Below are 20,583 nucleotides of genomic sequence, written 5' to 3' on the forward strand. Positions count from 1 at the left end.
ACAATTACTACAGAAAAATGCGTGATTTAAAAAACTTGAACTGATTTGCAAGACTTCATACAACAGTTTGTATATATATAATGCTAAGATGCTTCACAGAGCCATAACATCCGAGCACCCCGGCTTCATACTGGGGGACGGTAACACAAAGAGGCGCTGGGGATCGCCTTTGAATGTTCGCAGGCAGGATTTGCATGGCAACTTCAGAGTGCAAGCTTCTCCTGGACAATTACCCTGGGTCCCATCTGAAAATGCGATTTAAATCAGAAATGTTAGATGGTTCCAACCGGTTTACACCAAAAATGAAATCGAAGAATTAAAATCTCTTCTAACTTGTGAGTAACTATTTCACAGACCCACACCAACTGCTCCTACACACCTACAAACCCATCCCTATGGGACTCTCCCACTCCCCACTCCTGAACACACCGCACCAAGCTCAAAAGCACTTTGCAACACCCGCCACCAACCCCCAGAGGCTCAATCCCCCATCCCCAAGTCAAATCAACTTTAAAGAAGAAACATATAATTGCGCAACGGTGGATGGCAGGTCAAGAGCAGAGAATGACTAAAAGATTAATGAGGAAAAAATTAAGAGAACGCTGGTGTTATGACCCCCTGGGTTAGTGTGTGGTCAATTCTAGCCCCACTTGAACCGGAGTCTCAAAACAATTGAAATGAATAAATTCTTAGAAAAACACCCAAGTCTTTGGTCCTTGGCTGCCCAATAACTGCAGTCACCAGGTTTGTAAGTTTAAACACAACTAAGTTTATTATTAACAATAACCATGACTAAATATGCAACAAATACAACAGGTTAACTGTTATACAATTCCTAACCATCGCCTTAACTTGCCCCCACCCTCTACACACACCTACAAGACAGACGAACAAACACAGAGGGGAGAAGAAGGGTGTAAAATAATAAATAAAACGATAAAAGAGTCTTTGTTTCAGATGGTGGTCTTCTAGCACACCTTTCTTCAATTCACTCTTTCAGTTCGCGGTTTCTGCTGTCATTCGGTAATGATTTTCACTGTAGATTCATTCAGGTCTCTGCAGTTTTATAAATACAGCAGCTTTTCAGAAGAAAACATAAGAGAGAGAGACAGAGGGAGCAGGTCCGTTCCTCTGAGCGTCTAGGTCTCCAACTGTCCTTCCCCTAGCTCTCTGAAAATCATCCCACTCAGTAGGATCCAATCACCACCTATTACTGGGCAGAATCCGGCCTTTTGACCAATTCATTGGCCACCAGCCACCAATCGAACCGTGTCCCACCGATTTCTCAGGTGCCGAAAAGTCGGAGTTCTGCTGTCTGAAGCTAGCACAGTGTTCTCTTTTGTAACTTCAATTACTTACTTCCCCTACTCAACTTAAAGATTTATGTCTATTAAGCATTCATGGATCAAAATGAAAGCAGCTAAAATAAAGAGGAAAAAAGGAATCAACAGGTCATTCATTATAAATGGAAAATAAGGAGATGGCAGATGAATTTAACAGTTATTTTGCATTGGTCTTCACTATAGACGCTACAAGTAACATCCTAGAAATATCTGTAAATTAGGAAATGGAAGGGAGAGAGAAGCACAGGAAAATTACAACCGCCAGAGAAGTGGTACTAAGCAAATTGTCGGAGCTGTGAGTTGACAATTCGAGGGGTCCTGATGGACTATATCCTAGGGTCTCAAAAGAAAAGGCTAGTGAGATAGTTGGTGCATTGGTTTTAATTTTCCCAAATTCCCTAGATTCAGAGATGGCTCCATTAGATTCTAAAATACAAAACATAACACTTATTCAAAAAGGGACGGAGACAAAGCAGGAAACTAAAGGACAGTTAGCTTAAATCTATCATAGGGGATATTTTAAAAGCTTTTATTAACAATGTTATAGATTATTGTGAGAGACACTGAATAAGTAGATAGGTTATCCTTCAATTATACAGGTCATTGGTGAGTATTTTCTGCACTTGTTCCTGACATTTTAAGAACCTATGCACCTGAAGCCGCTATTATGTATTTTCTTTTCATGTACTAAATGATCTGTTTGAGCTGCATGCAGAAAAATACTTTAGAAAGTACTCTGCTCTCTCCTTATTTTGATCCAAAATGGATAACCTGATACTTGCTTACATTAAATTCTATCTGCCACAATTACGCCCATTCACCTAGTCTGTTAATATCAATTTTATGCTATAATCTAGACTGTCTACAATAACACCTAACTTTGTAACATCTGCAAATTTGGATATATGACCTCTATGCCATCATCAAGTCATTATGAATACTGTGAATAATTGAGGCCCCAACATAGATCACTGTGGTACACCACTAGTCATCCCCTGTCAATTTGAGCAATTACCCATTATCTCCAATCGCTGTCGGCTGCCACTCACCCAGACGGCCAGCATATTTCCGTGCATGCGCGGGGGTTCCCTTCTCCACGCCGGCCCTCGGGTAATATGGCGGAGCCCGACAGGGACCCGGCGTGGAGTAAAATCGGCCTCCACGGAACCAGCCCACCCACCGATCTGTCGGCCCCGCTCGCGGGCCAGGCCACCGTGGAGGCCCCCCCCCCGACTCCAGGACGGCCCCCGCAGACTCACCTTCCAGGTCCTGCCGTGTAGGACCTGAGTAACGCCGGCGGGAATCGGACAAACCCGTCGGCCACTCGGCCCATCAGGGCCCGGAGAATCGCTGAGGACGGAGGGGGCATTGTCAACAGCCCCCGACCGGCGTGGCGGGAATCCCACGGGCGCCGGAGAATCGGAGCCGGAGAATGGGAAAGCCGGCTTCGGGGCGCGATTCTCGCGTACCCCCAGGGATTCTCCAACCCGGCGCGGGGTCGGAGAATCCCGGCCAATATCTCCATTTTCAGCTTTTAGTGGGCCTACATTGCTCCACCATCTATTTTCCCTTTAAATAACTATTAAATGTCTTCTTCTTGCTTTTGATGTCCCTTGCAAGTTTCCTTTCATAATCCTTTTTAGTAGCTCTTATACGTTCCTTTGTGACCCTTTGCTGGCCCTTGTACCTGTCCCATTCGTCCTGGTCTGTGCTGTGTCTTGCATTTTTGTAAGTCCTTTCTTTCAGTTTTATGCTGCCCTAACCTCTTCAAGGTTGTCCATGACTATTTTGTTTTGTGAAACGGAGCCTTTTCCTCTCAGGGGTATATACTTGCTCTGTATCTCGTTAAATGTTTCTTTAAATATTCTCCACTGATCTTCAGTCGTTTAATCCATTAACAGATTTTCCCAGTTTACCATAAACAGTCTCTGCCTCATCCCATTAAAGTCAGTGTATCTGAAACATGCTTTTCATTTTCAAATGCTACACTAAATTCAATTATGTTGTGATCAGTATTTGATACGTGCTCGCGCACAGTTAGGCTACTAATTAAATTGGGCTCATTATTAATAACTAAATCTAATATTGCCTGTCCCCTTGTTACATCTAGAACATACTGCTGCCTGAAACTATCCCGGACACATTCCAGAAATTCACTACCTTTCTGACAGGTGCTTGTCTGCCACTCCCAATCTATGTGTATGTCCCCCATTAATACACTTGCCTAATTTCAGCCTTTAGACAATCCAGCACTTCAGAACTGCTACAAGAGGTTGGTACACAACACCCATTACAGTTTTAGAGCCTTTTTTGTTCCTCCGTTGCACCCATATGATTTTCATTAGTTGCTTTCCGCTCATCATATCCACCCTCACCATTGAAGTATTGGTTTTCTTATTTAAAGAAGAAAGTAAATGCATTGAGAGCAGCTTAGAGAAGGTTTATTTGACTAATAACTTGAAGAGCTGCCTTGTCTTATGGGGAAAGATTGGACAGGCTAGGCTTGCATCTGCTGGAGTTTAGAAGAGTAAAAGTTGAGAAGAATTGATTGAAATATACAAGATCCTGAGGGATCTTGACAGGGCAGATATAGAAAGGATGTTTCTTCCAGTGGGAGAATTTAGAACTAGGCGTCACTGTTTAAAAATAAGAGGTCATCCATTTAAAACTGAGGTGAGGCAAAGAATTTTCTCTCAGAGGACTGTGAGCCTTTGGTGCCCTCTTCCTAATATTGTAGAGGAAGAGTCTTTGATTATTTTTAAGGCAGAGGTAAATAGATTCTTGATAAGCAAGGTGGTGATCTGTTATTTTTTTAAAATATATTTCTATTAGGGTATTTGCAATTTTTATAATAACAATGATAACAATGACATAAACATGGCACAATAAACATTTCCACCCCATCACAATCTTCACCCCACCCAACAATAAAACAACAGTCTTGCCCTCCACCAACCCGCCTTTTTTTTGGAATTCTACTTCTGCTGACATTTTAATTTTCCCCGAGAAAGTCGACGAACGGCTGCCACCTCCGGATGAACCAGAGCACTGACCCTCATAAGGCAAACTTTATTTTCTCGACACTAAGAAACCCAGCCATGTCACTAACCCAGGTCTCTACACTCGGGGGCTTCTAGTCCCTCCACATTAATAAGATTTGTCTCCGGGCTACCAGGGAGGCAAAGGCCAAGATGTCAGCCTCTTTCACCCCCTGAACTCCGGGCTCTTCTGAAACTCCAATGATCGCCACCTCGGGATTTGGCACCGCCCGTGTTTTCAGTACTGTGGACATCGCCTTAGCGAAACCCTGCCAAAACCCTCTGAGCTCCTGGCATGCCCAAAACATGTGGACATGATTTGCTGGACTTCCCGTGCACCTCGTACACCTGTCCTCTACCCCAAAAAACTTGCTCATCCGGACCACCGTCATGTGTGCCCGGTGGACTACCTTGAATTGTATCAAGCTAAGCCTGGCACATGATGAGAATGTGTTAATCCTGCTTAGGGCACCCGCCCACAGACCCGCCTCTATCTCGCCCCCAAGCTCGTCTTCCCACTTGCCCTTCAGCTCCCCCACCGGAATTTCCTCTGATTCCATAAGTTCTTGGTAGATGTCTGATACCTTCCCCTCTCCCACCCATGTCTTGGAGACTACTCGGTCCTGTGTACCCCGTGACGGCAGCAGCAGGAAGGCCAGAACCTGCCTTCTCAAAAAGTCTTGTATCTGCAGATACCTAAACCCATTCCGTGCTGGCAATTCAAATTTATCCTCCAAGGCTTTCAAGCTGGGGAAGCTCCCGTCTACAAATAGATCTCCCAGCCTCATAATTCCTGTCCTCTGCCATCTCCGGAACCCACCATCCAGCCTACCCGGTACAAACTGATGGTTATTATAAATCGGGGTCCAAACCGATGCTCCCTCCACTCTCTTATATCTCCTCCACTGACCCCAGATTCTCAGAGCCGCCACCTCCACCGGACTTGTGAAGTATCGGGCCGGCGAGAACGGGAGAGGTGCAGTTATCAGTGCTTGAAAACTTGTGCCTTTACATGACGGCGCCTCCATTCGTTCCCACACCGACCCCCTCGCCAACCACCGACCCCTCCCCCACTACCCACTTCCTAATCATGGCTATATTTGCTGCCCGGTAGTAATTACAAAAGTTCGGCAGCGCCAACCCACCCTCCCCCCCCCCCCCCCCCCGACTGCGCTCCAGCAACACTTTCTTCACTTGTGGGGTTTTATCCGCCCACACAAAGCCCAAGATAGCCTTTTTCAGCAGTTTCAAAAAGATCAATGAAATCGGGATGAAGATGAGGAAACACTGAAAGACAAACAGAAATCTGGGGAGGACAGTCATTTTCACGGTCTGTACCCTCTCCGCCAGTGATAGCGGGAGCATGTCCCATCTCTTAAAAGTCCTCTTTCATTTGTTCTACAAGCCAGGATAGGTTTAACTTGTGCAGTGCCTCCCATTCCCGAGCCACCCGGATTCCCAAATATCGAAAGCTCCTTCCTACCATTCGAAACGGCAGCTCTCCCAGTCTCTTCTCCTGCCCGCTCGCCTGGATCACGAACATCTCACTTTTCCTCTCCATGTTCAATTTATACCCCGAAAAATTACCAAACTCCACTAAGATCCACATAACATCCCCCCATCCCCTCCAACGGGTCTGAGATATACAAGAGCAAGTTATCTGCGTAAAGCAAAACCCGGTGCTCCACAACACCCCCCCCCCCCCAAACCAGTCCTTTCCAGCACCTGGAGGCTCTTAATGCCATGGCCAGTGGCTCTATGGCGGGGATAGGGGACACCCCTGCCTCGTCTCTCGGTGTAGTTTAAAATATGCCGACCTCAACCGGTTCGTACGCACACTAGCTACTGGTGCCTGATAGAGCAACTGCACCCAGCCAATGAAGCTCTCGCCAAACCCAAACCTTCCCAGCACCTCCCACGGGTAATCCCACTCCACCCAATCAAAAGCCTTCTCCACATTCATCGCGACCACCACATCCATCTCCCCTCCTTCTGAGGACATCATAATAACATTTAGGAGTCTTCGAACATTGGCCGTGAGTTGCCTGCCCTTTACAAACCCCGTCTGGTCCTCCTCTATCACTCCCGGGACACAATCCTCTATCCTTGTGGCCAATATCTTAGCCAGCAGATTGGCATCCACAGTCAGAAACAAAATTGGCCTGTATGACCCGCCTTGCTCCGGATCCTTCTCCCGTTTCAGGATCAATGAAATCGAGGCCTGCAACATTGTTGGGGGGAGGACTCCCTTCTGTCTTGCTTCATTAAATGCCCTCACCAGCAGTGGGCTCAATATCTCTGAAACCCTCTTATAAAATTCCACCGGGTAGCCGTCCGGCCCCGGGGCCATGCCAGGTTGCATGCCCTCCAGCCCCTCCATTATTTCTTCAATTTCAATTGGGGCTCCCAGCCCTTCCATCAGATCCTCATCCTCCCTTGGGAACCTCAACTGACACAAGAACTGCCTCATCCCCTCCACCCCAGCAGGGGGTTCCCGGCTCATATAATTTACTGTAAAAGTCCTTAAACACCTCATCCACCCCTGCTGGGTCCAGGAGCATGATCCCACCTCTACTCTTTACTCTCCCTATCTCCCTGGCCGCCTCCCTTTTTCGGAACTGGTGCACTAATATTCTACTTGCCTTTTCCCCATACTCATAGATCCCCCCCCCCTCCCTCAGCCGGTCCACCGCCTTTCCTGTAGTCAACAGCTCAAATTCCAACAGTAACCTCCGCCGCTCCTTCAGTAACCCCGCGTCCGGGGCTTCCGAATATCTCCTGTCCACCTGGAGTATCTCCCCACTAGCCTAACCCTCTCAGCTCGTTCCACCTTTTCTCTGTGGGCCCGCATTGAGATTAATTCCCCTTTGACCACGGCCGTCAAAGCTTCCCAGACTGCTGCTGCAGAGACCCCTTATCATTTGTTTCCAGGTAGTTCTGGATGGACTTGTTCACCTGCCCACAGACCGCTTTGTCTGCTAACAACCCCACATCCAGCCTCCATAACGGGCGTTGTCCTCTCTCCAAACTAACCCATAGATCCACCCAATGTGGGGCATGATCTGATACTGCGATTGCTGAGAACTCAGTATCCGGCACCCGCGGTAGTAGAGCCCTGCTCAGAACACAAAAGTCGATGCGGGAGTATACCTTGTGGACATGGAAGAAAAAAGAAAACTCCTTCGCTCTTGGCTGTCCAAACCTCCATGGATCTACGCCTCCCATCTGTTCCATAAACCCCTTCAATTCCTTTGCCACGGCTGGCACCCTCCCTGTCCTAGATTTTGACCAGTCCAATTCTGGATCAATGGCTGTGTTAAAATCGCCCCCCCCATGATCAAGTTATGTGACTCTAAGTCTGGGGTCTTACCTAACACCCGCCTCATAAATTCCACATCGTCCCAGTTCGGAGAATATACGTTCACGGGTACCACCCGCAACCCCTCCAACTTCCCACTCACCATTATGTACCTGCCCCCCCCCCCCCCCCCCCCCCCCCATGTCTGACACGATTCTCCCTGCCTCAAAGGCCACCCGTTTATTAATCAGAATCGCTACACCCCTAGTCTTTCAAACCAGCCCTGAGTGGAATACTTGGCCAACCCACCCCTTCCTCAATCTAGTCCGGTCTGTAACCTTTAGGTATGTCTCTTGCAACATTGCCACGCCCACCTTCAGCCCCCTCAGATGCACGGACACACAAGCCCTCTTGACCGGCCCATTCAGCCCTCCAACGTTCCATGTAATCAGCATGGAAGGGAGACTCCCCCCCCCCCCTATTTAGGCCAGACTCCAGTTCGCGTGGAGTCAACCCATGGCACAAAACTGACTGTCTCCCGATTCCCCCCCCAGGACATACATATTCAAAGCATCACATTCACCAGTAAGCAAACAGTAGAAAAAACAGTGGGAAAACAGCCACAGAACCCCCCCCCCCCCCTCCCCCTCTATCCAGCTCCCAGTAAAACAAAGTTAAGTTTAGACCCCGGCCATTGCAAAGCTCTCCCCAAAGCTCCAGTGTCTTTCGTTCATATCCAGTCTTTTTTCCTTGATGAAGTCAATGCACCGCCCCGGAGTTTCAAAGTAGAATTCCTGGTCCTCATATGTGACCCACAGACGCGCTGGGTACAGCACCCCGAACTTCACCCCCTTCTTAAAGGGGGCAGATTTTGCCCGATTAAACCCGGCTCACCTCCTGGCCAACTCCGTGCCCAGGTCTTAATAAATGCGCAGCTCACAATTCTCCCACCGCAGAATGTGTTTCGTGTCCAGAAACTGGTGCATGCATACCACCATCGTCCTCGGCAGCTCGTTCGCTCGGGGCTTCTTCGTGAGGGCTCTATGCGCTCTATCCACTTCCAGGGGCCGAGGGAACGCCTCAGCCCCCATCAACTTCCTCAACATGTTCGTCACATAGGCCTTCGCATCCGATCCCTCACTGCCCTCCGGGAGGCTGGCGATTCTCAGGTTCTGCCTCCTGGACCTGTTCTCCAAGGCCTCCAGCTTCTCCTGCATTCTTTTCTGGCAGTCATTCATCATCTCCATCTTGGTCTCCAACAAGGTTATGTATTCTTCGTGCTCAGACACCTTCTGCTTCGCCTCCTGGATCGCACGTCTGTGGATTTCTAAATTCTGCACCACCTGATCAATTGAAGCCTTGATCGGGTCCAGCATGTTCTTCTTAAGCTTGGCGAAGCATTCTTCAAAAAACGTCACCAGCTGCTCCGTCGACCACTGCGCCATCTCCCCGCAGCCCTGCTTCTCCGCCATGTCTTCCCACATTGCCAGCTCTGCTCACGTCTTTCTTGTAAAACTTTGTCTTCTCACACGGCCACTTCTGGTCCAATTCTCCATGCACTGGAGGGGGACTTCTCCTCACCGTCTCACTCTCCACTGATTCATCCAATAAAATCTGGGGAAACACAGGAGAAAAAGGTCCAAAAGTCCATCACAGGCGGGAGCTATCAAATGTGCGACCTAATCCTCCATGGCCGCCACCGAAGTCCGTGGTGATATGTTATTGAAGACAGATGTGAAGTAGAGGTATATTCAAATCAGCTACAATCTTATTGAATGGTGAAGCAAGTTCAAGGGGCCAAGTGGCCTACTCCTGTTACTATTTTGCATGTATGTTCATAATTGTATTGCTGAATGGTCTTACAATTTCTATATTTATGCTGAATATACATTCAAAAAAATTGATGTATTCAAATCTTTGGGGCAGAGAATTGTTTCTATTTAGAAGTTAAAATTTGTTACATAGGATTGAAAAAAAAATGATATTTGAACAAGGAAACATCAACAGTTTCTATTTCCCCACTCTCCCAAAATTTAAGTTTTATTGCTGAGAAATCCAGTTAGTCATTCAATTATGCAGGGTCTCTTTGGGTCTTGCTATATATAAATTTACACACTACAGTGAGTACAACTCCATTCCATAAAACCACAAGACATCGGAGCAGAATTAGGCCACTCGGCCCATCAAGTCTGCTCCATCACTCAACCATGGCTGATATTTTTCTCATCACCTTTCTCCTGCCTTCTCCCCATAACCCCTGATCCCCTTATTAATCAAAGACTGATCATCACTGTCTTAAAGACCCCGAAGTGATTTGGCCTCCACAACCTTCTGCGGCAAAGAGTTCCACAGATTCATCCCGCTGAAGAAATTCCTCCTCATCTCTGTTTTAAAGGATCGTCCCTTTAGTCTGAGATTATGTCCTCTGTTTCTAGTTTTTCCAACAAGTGGAAATATCTTCTCCACGTCCATTCTATCCAGGCCATTATGCTGAAATGTTGCAGAGGATTCTGAGCTTCTATTTCGGACAAATGGGGAGGGGTGAAGGTGGAGCGGGGGCAGCAAAGGAGGGGCAGCATATGCCCTTATTTTAAAAATTTATGTGATTCTAGTTCTTCGTTCATTGTGGAATTTCTGCTCTCTATATTTCTGGTGTCCGCAAAAAATGACCCCAGGAAATAGAGAATAGCATGATCACCCTGATAGTGTGCATCAATGATGTTGTGTTTTGCAAAAGCAAGTAAAACTTAAATTGTCTGACCCCAGGATGCATAATTCTTCAACACATATGATTCCTGGGGCCTGCAGATCCCTGATGGTGGTCTTCTGACACCCTAAATCTTGCCCATGTCCGGCAGCTGGACCGCGCTTCTTGTCAGGTTCAGGCACAAAACCAATCCCGAATTTGGAAAATAAGCTTGTGGAACAAAAATCTCACAAGCACTCATTATTTACATTTATAGTTTAACCCAACCATGCCCACACACCAATCTCAATTTGAAATAATACATGAAGCTGAAAATTAATTCTATTACCTGCTGACATTCTGCACTTTGTGCCAAGTTAGTTTAGATCCTAATTTCCTATGAGCAAGTGCTATGACTCTGAAGCCTTGTTTTGTATAAATATTCAATACTTCAGAAAACTTGTTAGGAACTGAAAAATAAAATATACAGAAAATCATCATTTGGGCAACAAACAACCTTTAAATCAAACAGTTTGCAAGTACAATGTTAAACATAAGAATATAGAATCAAAGATTCCCTGCAGTGCAGAGGAAACTATTCAGCCCATCGAGTCTGCACCAACCCTCTGCCTAGGCCCACTCCGCTGCCCTATCCCCATAACCCCAACTAACCTGCACATCTTTGGACACATAGGTTATTTTAGTATGCTCAATCCACCTAATCTCCACATCTTTGGACTGTGGGAGGAAACCGGAGCACCCAGAGGAAACAGGGAGAATGTGCAAAATCCACAGTCACCAAGGCCGGAATTGAACAAGGGTCCCTGGTGCTGTGAGTCAGCAGTGCTAACCATTGTGCCGCTCATATTGATATACTCCTATCAATATTCCCCCCATTATCTTAATAGGGTGTTAAACAATTTATAACAAAATAGGTTAACATCCACATCACGGTAAAGCAGAGGAATTTGAAAGGAACAGGTCAAACATTTGCACAGAAATTTCTACTCTTCCAAATGTCATAGAATTCATAGAATTTAGAAGTATTCTATCAGAACATTGATTTCAATTTAGGTCAATTTACAATACAGGGCAACAACTCATAAAAACAAATTAGCAAATTGTACCTAATACTTTACCTGTCTCTGCCTTGCATAAGTTAGCAACCATCTCAGGTGCACCTTTTAAGTAAGCATCCATATGTTTTGCACCCAGCACTCTGGCTACAACGCTCATTCGTTGCAAAGCAGAAGAAAATGGAAACTGCTTTACGATACCTATTTCATATGATGCCTGCACAGAAATAATGTGAATAAGTATCAGCATAATAACCGTTTCTGAATAAAAACAGATTTGATTTTCTGGTTAAAAAAAAGTGTACTTACTGGGAGATCATACATTTCCTGCAAAACAAATAGAATGTTAAGTACATTATATTGAATTTTTCAATTTAAACATGTTATAAATGAATGCTGGTTAAATTTATACTGCTAATATGGCAGCGAAGAATCACATTCAGAGTGTCTTTATAGAATACTTAACAGTGCAGGCTGCTCGGTGTACTCTAAGCCAAATGTTTTAACACCGCAAAATGTTTTCATGTGGCATTTCTCATGTACAATCCATCCTACAATTTACAATTAATTAATTAATAGAAGTTAAATAACAGAAACATTGCGTAAAAACATCTAAATCAGGAAAACCCTTAGACTCAGAATTGGCATATGTAGTGCATGCATACTTCTTGATCCGGTGTATCAAGGAAGTCAAAAGAAACAATCCTAATTTTGATCTGGTATTTTGATCTGTAAACAATTGAGCAAAAGTACAGAAAATAGCAGTCTAAGGGAAAGTTTAATGTGATCCAGGAGTCGGAAATATCCAGGACCAGAAACCTGGTGTTTAGTTCTATAAGTTTAATGTTCAATGAAATAAGGAACAACTTCAGCGAATAGGTTTGGTTGTTGTTCAACAATGTTCCGTGGAAGGCAAATGGACAACTTTAATGATATAATGCTCAGTATGTAGAATAAATACATTCCGAAACCTCAAAATCTAAAACTGAATATCGAAAAGGGAAGAGCTGAGCAACATGACCGCTCCAAATAAAGAAATGTTCAGTAAAAACAATGATCTAGAAATAAAGGCACGCCCAAACTATTCTGCCCATCTCATTGAATCAAACTGGTGAACTTTGGCCACCATTTTTATACCTAGACCAGTTTGCAACCATGGAACGGCTGCAAGATCAATTAGCTCAAATAGCAGCCAAGGGGGACGCTGGTGAGGTTGCTGTGCAGGGTGATTGTTATGGGAAAGTGCGATGGCCAGGAGAGGTTTGTGCTTTAATGTAGACCACCACCTGAGCCTACAACTTTAAAATATAGCACTCTTGCCCACAGCCTTAAAGTGGTGCACTGCTGCCAGTCCTGGTTTCACACGAAGACAAGTAAATAACATTTTAACTTATCTTTCAGGTGTCTGCCTCCAGTGGTTCCATTGAGGCTAATGGTTTGAGTGTCAAACACCAGAAAAAACTTACCGTAGCATGTGCAGTGCATGCTACAGTCATTCACAGACCAGGACACACAAGTGGACAAAATAATAACACGTGAAACTTAATGCAGGAAACCATTAAGTGCTACTTATAGAAAGAAGGAATAAGTGACTGATATGCTCCACAAATGTAATAGCTAAGAATTAAAATAATCCTGACCTGAGAATCTTCACAGACTGTGTTAGTTGTGGTTCAGTTGACAGCACACTCCTCTATGAATCACAAGGTTTGAACACAAAAATCAAGACTGACACTCCAATGCAGTACCAAGACCGCAGTGCATTGCTGGAGGTGCCATCTTTTGGGGGGGACATTAAACTAACATCACATTTTCTTGCTTAGCTGGATGTAAAAGATCCTGTGGCACTATTCTGATTCTCCAGGGGTCTACCCCCCCCCCCCCCCCCCCCCCCCCCCCCCCCAATTTGTTCCATGAACCCTCTCAGTTCTCTTGCCATTGCCGGGACCCTGCCCGTTCTGGAGCACGACCGGTCCAGGTCGGGATCGAGGACTGTATTAAAGTCCCCACCCATAATCAACTTGTGCGAATCCAAGTCGGGGATTCTCCCCAGCAGCCTTTTGATGAAATCTACATCATCGCAGTTTGGAGCGTAAACATTCACTAGGACCACCTTCACCCCCTCAAGCTTGGCCCGGACCATGAGAAATCTACCCCCCCCCCCATAAGCAATTGTGCTGTCCGCCTCAAATTTAACCCGTTTGTTAATCATGATCGCAACTCCTCTGGTCTTAGCGTCAAGCCCTGAATGGAAGACCTGGCTAACCCAGTCCTTCCGTAATCTAATCTGGTCCACCACTTTCAAATGCGTCTCCTGCAGCAACATTACATCCGCCTTCAGAGCCCGTAAGTGCGCGAACACACCTCTTGTAACCTAACCACTGCCATATACTGGCTGTATACACACCCCCCACCTTGCTCCCGTTGACTAGCTCAAAGTAGCTAGCCTGGTGGCTCTCAACTCCGGCGCCACCATGTCTCCCACCTATTGTCCCCCCGCTCCCCCGCCCATCAACACCACCTCCCCAGAACAGCCCTGTTCGAGCAATCGCTCTGGGACCGAAACAGAGAGAAAACAAACAAAGAACAAAGCTCGCTCCCACCATAGTGCAATTCAAACTGTGTAATGAGGTGGGCGCTACCACCCACCCCCCCTCCCAACATTCCCAGAAGAAGTAAAAAAAAGCAAAGAGAACCCGAACAGCCCCCCAGTACCCAACAACTTAAACTTTAACTATAACTTTGGCTTTAACTTTAAAACTTTCAACAGGCAAACACAAACACAAGAACACCCCCAATTTTAAGTAAAAGAGCATGCTGAACGACATCGCTAACACGAAGGGCAATCTGCGAAAAAATGTAAACATCCCTTAATACACTCTAACTTGAGTCCATGGGTCCTCAGGCGGCACCAGTCCATGCCCCTTAGCGAAGTCCATCGCTTCCTTCTGGTCGTCAAAATAATGTTGCTGTTCCCGGTATGTGACCCAAAGCCGCGCCGGGAAAAGTAGCCCGAACTTGACCTTCTTTTTAAACAGAATCTCTTTTCTATAGGCTGCCCTCCTTCTGGCCACCTCCTGACTCAGATCCTGGTAGATGCGCAGGAGACTGTTGTTCCATGAGCAGCTCTTCGTGCTCTTAGAACATAGAACATAGAACAGTACAGCACAGAACAGGCCCTTCGGCCCTCAATGTTGTGCCGAGCCACGATCGCCCTACTCAAACCCACGTATCCACCCTATACCCGTAACCCAACAACCCCCCCTTAACCTTACTTTTATTAGGACACTACGGGCAATTTAGCATAGCCAATCCACCTAACCCGCACATCTTTGGACTGTGGAAGGAAACCGGAGCACCCGGAGGAAACCCACGCACACAGGGGGAGGACGTGCAGACTCCACACAGACAGTGACCCAGCCGGGAATCGAACCTGGGACCCTGGAGCTGTGAAGCATTTATGCTAACCACCATGCCACCCTGCTGCCCCCTGTAGAACCCGCTCCTTGTCCACGAACCTATGGAGCCTGACCACCATCGCCACCCCCCCCCCCCCCAACCTCGTGGCTGCCTAGCCTGCACTCTGTGTGCCCTGTCCAGCTCCAACGGACGCGGGAAGAAATCATCCCCCACCAGCTTCTGCAGCATGTCTGCCACATATGCCGTGGCATCCACTCCCTCAGCCCCCTCCGGGAGCCCAATGATTCTCAGATTCTGCCGGCGAGACCTGTTTTCCAGGTCCTCCAGCTTGTCCATCACCCTTCATTGCTGCTCCTTCAACTTACTAATTTCCACGTCCGCTACCGTTTGGAAATCCGCCTGCTCTTCCGCTGTCTTCTCCAGTGCCTGGACCTTTTTATCCTGAGCATCCAGCCTCTGGTCAAGTCGCTCCACTGCTTTCTGGAGCGGTTCTAAATTATCCCGCTTCAGTGCTGCAAAGCTCTCTTTCATGACCTCCAGCATGTTGTCCAGTGCTGTCTGGACCGTTCTTTCCATGGTCCGTTCATCTTTCCTCCCACTTGATTTGTTCAGTCCCTTCTTCGTCTGTTTTCGCTCCCTCCTGCTCCTTAAGTCCATACAACTCTGTATGGGTTCAGATCTAGAGTGCTATTGTTTTTCACTCCAGCGCTCAAAAGTTAAAAAAAGTTGGGGAAAAGGGTCTTAAAGTCTGACCGGAGCGAGAGCCACCAAATGTGCGACTTACTCCCTCATATTTTCATTTTTTCATAGTCGCCACCGGAAGTCCTGTGGCACTATTCTAAAGAACAGCTGGGAAGGTATCCTCAGTGTCCTGGACAATATGTACCCCTCTATCAACATCACAGAAACATAATTATCTGCGGTTTGTGAAAGTTTGCTGAGCGTAAATTAGTGCCATGTTTCCTACACAACAATAGTGATTACACTTCAAAATGTACTTCAATAACTAAAAGTGCTTTGAGAAATCCAGTAATTGTGAAAAGCACGATAAATCATTTCCCCTTTGAAGACTCAACATTTAACATGCCATCAACTTCAAGCAGCAGTAATCAACAAAGTGGAGGAAGGTGTTGATGATGGACTGAAGGGCCAGAGGGAAGGTAGGTAGCAACCAAGGGCCCACAGAGAAGGCAGGTCGAGCAGGGAGCCCGGAGGAAGGTTGGGGGAACTAAAGGAAATGCAAAAGTCAAGGACAAAAAGTGTGGAGAGATAAGGTTTTGAGGAAAGACAATGAAAGGTTGGAGGGAGAGGAAGAGACAGAGGGCTGGCATGGAGAGGGCCAGCATGGAGCTGGAAGCCTGGGAGACCTAGCACAGACGATTTCAGGGATGGTGCAGGGTTGCAAAATGTTTTATGGACAGGGATTTTTAGAACTGATTTCCAGGGGTTTCAGGAGCGAGTGTAGATCAAGGATCATGAGAGTAATGGGCAATTGAGATACGTTCATCAGAAGACATTCAGCAAAGTTTGGAGCAAGACACATGTGATTAAGTTTAGACATTTTGGAGCTTCTAAAGAATAATCAATGAGAGACCTGCAAGAAACCATTAGAAAAACGAATGAAAGATATGACAGCCATAGACAAGGATCCAGCTGTAGGAGGCCAGTAGAGGTGGAAGTGGGTAGCATCTATCTTGGTGACAAATCGGGGGCGAAATTCTCCGACCCCCAGCAGGGTCGGAGAATCGCCTGGGAGCGCCTAAAATCCCGCCCCCGCCGTGGCAGAGATTCTCCGCCACCCGGGAAGTGGCGGGGGCAGGAATCTTGCCACTCCGATCGGAGAGGCCCCTGCGGTGATCCTCAGGTTAAACCAACACCTCAAAAGGGAAAGCAGCCTATGGCCATCTGGGACGATGGCAACTTTTTCTTACCTTTAATAGATTTCGAAATGAGGACAAAAATAGTGACTCTGCTCTTCACTATGTTGAACTATGTTCCTATTAATTTTTTAATTTATTGTCACAAGTAGGCTTACATTAACACTGCAATTAAGTGACTGTGAAAAGCCCTTAGACGTCACATTCCGGTACACAGAGGGAGAATTCAGAATGTCCAATTTACCTAACATGCACGTCTTTCAGGACTTGTGGGAGAAAACCGGAACATCCAGAGGAAACCCACGCAGATACCGGGCGAATGTACAGACCCCGCATAGACAGTGACTCAAGCCAGGAATCAAACCTGGCACCCTGCCTCCTTATCTGCATATGGAGAGACATATGCGGAGAGATAAGGTTTTGAGGAAGGACAATGAAAGGTTGGAGGGAGAGAAAGAGCAGATGGCTAGCATGGAGAGGGTGGTGGGGGGCGTCTTTTGTGCTGCGACGCCGCACGGTGTCAATGATGCCGCGTGTCTGTGATGGGTGATGCTGTCGTGAATGCCGTCACGCCACTGCTAGCCCATTCCAGGCCAGAGAATTTGCGACGTTTCGGGTGGCCCAACGCCGGAGTGATTCGCGCCGCTTTTGGCGCCAGGTTCAGGCCATCGCGCCGATTATTGGAGAGTCCCACCCTATACCTATCAGAAGATGCAGGTGGGTTTTCTTTGGCTTTTATCAATATAGTGGATGACATGTTCCATCTTATAATGAGACTTAGGAGACAATTTAGCACTCAAGAAATGGACACTGCTTGACCAAATTTCTATGCCAATATTTTCTGTAGTCTTTTTAAAAATTATTTTGAACATTAAATGAAAGTGCGTAGTCTGATAAACATTGGGATTTACAGGATTAGGAAAGACAATCATGGACCATCCAGTCACTCATAATTAAGGTAATTTAAAGCTGCCTTAATAAAATACCAATTCATGATCCATCACTGTCTCGTGTTCAAGGAGAAGCTGTTTCAAAGGTCGAACTACAGTGGGCATTATTTGATTATGTAAAGCAGTTTCTTCTTCAGTCGCTTCCTCAAGAACCTTTAATAGAAAGCATAATAAACAGTATTAATGTTATGAAACCTGGTCAATGCTACTACTACAAAACTAGCATAATTTATCTTATCTCACAGAATACTGGCCCAAAGTTTGCATCCATAAACAAAATGGTGCCAGCCATTCATTACGCTCACATTTGCCCTTTTAGTGGATGTTTGTACTGTACCTTCCCTTAATTAGATATCAGAAACAGTGTTATGTGCTCTGCAGGAGATCTGGGACCTGTGTGAATAGGGCAAGCAAACTACTATTTCCTTAACTAATTGGAATTATTGAGGCAGAGTTTACACAAGGAACTGCAAATTAGAATATTTAAAAAATAAATTTAGAGTACCCAATTCATTTTTTCCAACAGAGGCCCTCCCCCCTCCCGGTAACCGAGCCCCCCCCTCCTTCCCGGTAACAGAGCCCCCCCCCCCCCCCCTTTCCCGGTAACAGAGGCCCCCTCCCACAAGGACTGTCTTCATCAGCACTGTAGCACAGTGGTTAGTACTGTTGCTTCACAGTGCCAGGGTCCCAGGTTCTATTCCCTGCTTGAGTCACTGTCTGTGCGGAGTCTGCACGTTCTCCTTGTGTGCGTGGGTTTTCTCCGGGTGCTCCGGTTTCCTCCCACAAGTCCAGAAAGACGTGCTGTTAAGTGAATTGGACATTCTGAATTCTCCCTCTGTGTACCCGAACAGGCGCTGGAATGTGGCGACTCGGGGCTTTTCACAGTAACTTCATTGCAGTGTTAATGTAAGCCTACTTGTGACAATAAAGATTATTATTATTATTATTATTATTATTATTAAGTCATTATTGCAAATGGCTGAGGCCCCAGCATTGATCCTTTTGGCACTTCAATATTAACTGTCTGCCAACTTGAGAAAGCCCTGTGTTATGCCCACTCTCTGCTTCTAACCTATTAAACAATCCTCTATCCATGCTAGTATATTACCTCCAACTCCATGCGCACTTATCTTGCCTATTAACCTTTTGTGTGGCACCTTATCAACAGCTTTTTGGAATTCCAGGTATTCTACATCTACTCGTTTCTCTTTGTCTACTTTATTAGTTACATCTGCCGCATTTCGCAGGTATCTGGTGGACGAGTATCACCTCACACCCTATCATATCTGAATGCCAAGTCTCTCAAGTAGTAGCACAACTTCTGGAGAAATGGCACAGTTTGGACAGTAACTTTCCCAATTAATAGTTTAAGTGACTGTTCAAAATGTTCCTTCAGGTGGTAATCTCATCATTACTGTTACTGCAAAATCCAGGCCAATGTGATTAAATAGGCTTACTATTTCATCCTAATTAATTTCAACATGTATATTTTTTTAAATGACAAAATATCAGCTAATAAAAAGCCAAATATCTTTTTTTGATACATATTTGATAAATTACACTCTTTAGAAACTTTCTGCAACAAACATTTATTACAGTTCAATGTATTTTAAAGTGACTCAGTTTGCTACTAAGCCAGACATCAGTTTTCAGTCTAAAGGTTTCGCTGAGTTATTAAATAAACACGACTCACCCAACCAGTTTCTTCAAACATCTTCAAATCCAATGGATCACCAGATAATTTCCCATCAATTTTAGTGAGTGTGTGGCAGGTTGCCATGCAAGCCATAAACTGTGACTTCACCAAGCTCTCCTTACAAATGTTTTGTTCTGATGGCAAAAAACTAAAGAGAGGACAAAACATGCATCAAATCTCTTCCTTTGTTTTTCAATTGCATAAAATGGAAGATTTTACAAAATAAACTAAAAGGTGTTTTTTGGAATCCAGTAAAAAGTTGCAAAAATGGCTATAATGAAGACATAAACACGTTATCCACACACACCGTGTTAATTAAATTGACTTAAATGATGCTGCTATGGCATTGAAACACTGAATACTGATGGAGAGGGGAGGCAGTGGCGTAGTGGTATTGTCACTGGACCAATAATCCATGAGAACCAGGGCAATGCTCTGGGGACCTGAGTTCGAATCCCACCAGGGCAGATGTTGAATTTGAATTCAATACAAAATCTGGAATTAAAAAGTCTGATGATGACCAGGGAAGGAAATCTGCCATCCTTACCAGGTCTGGCCTAAATGTGACTCCAGACTCACAGCAATGTCATAGAAGTATCATAGAATTTACAGCGCAGAAGGAGGCCATTCGGCCCATCGGGTCTGCGGCCCTTGAAAAGAGCACCCCACTGAAACCCATGTCTCCACCCTATCCCCGTAACTCAGTAACCCCACCCCACCCAACCCAATGTGGTTGACTCTTAAATGCCCTCAGGGATGGACAATGAATGCTTGCTCAACCAACAATGCCACACCCCATGAATGAAAAGAAAAACTTGCTCAGCCTCAATTTAACTATCGCATCTGAATTATCAGAATTGAACCAAATTATTTTTTTTTTTTTTAAATGTTCTTATCCTTAATTTTACCAACAAAACTCCTGTCGAGAGAGAATCAGATCCAGTGATTTGACCAAGTTCACTTCCAAAGTTGGAATTTAGGGATGCTGAGGTAGCCAAACCAAAAATGTTTTCTGCTTTCACTCAACACAGTGCAAAGGAAGGAAAAATAATACCTAGATTTCCACAAATTGGCAAATCAAGTAGAAGTGAGGCACAAACCTTCTTACTGCCAAAGAGAGAATGAGCTCACAAAAACTATTTTCAAAAAAGATTGTTCCTGTAAATGCTATGCACAACTGTTTGCATCCTAGCTTTGAT

At 45.6% G+C, this 20,583-nt stretch overlaps 1 protein-coding gene across 3 annotated transcripts in view; it reads right to left on the reverse strand.

Annotated features, from left to right (window-relative positions):
• The window catches only part of LOC119975888 (probable cation-transporting ATPase 13A3), a 186,432-nt gene that overhangs the window by 56,291 nt on the left and 109,558 nt on the right, over nt 1-20,583 (reverse strand). For all 3 annotated transcript variants that reach the window (XM_038815806.1, XM_038815804.1, XM_038815805.1), the window contains 5 exons: nt 19,382-19,532; nt 17,725-17,841; nt 11,751-11,768; nt 11,505-11,658; nt 10,715-10,835 (listed from right to left, as the gene is read on the reverse strand). In XM_038815806.1, coding sequence (XP_038671734.1) covers nt 10,715-10,835; nt 11,505-11,658; nt 11,751-11,768; nt 17,725-17,841; nt 19,382-19,532 — 561 coding nt within the window. The remainder of the gene's footprint in view (nt 1-10,714; nt 10,836-11,504; nt 11,659-11,750; nt 11,769-17,724; nt 17,842-19,381; nt 19,533-20,583) is intronic.

This window comes from Scyliorhinus canicula, chromosome 13 (assembly GCF_902713615.1).
Source record: "Scyliorhinus canicula chromosome 13, sScyCan1.1, whole genome shotgun sequence".
Taxonomy (NCBI): domain Eukaryota; kingdom Metazoa; phylum Chordata; class Chondrichthyes; order Carcharhiniformes; family Scyliorhinidae; genus Scyliorhinus; species Scyliorhinus canicula.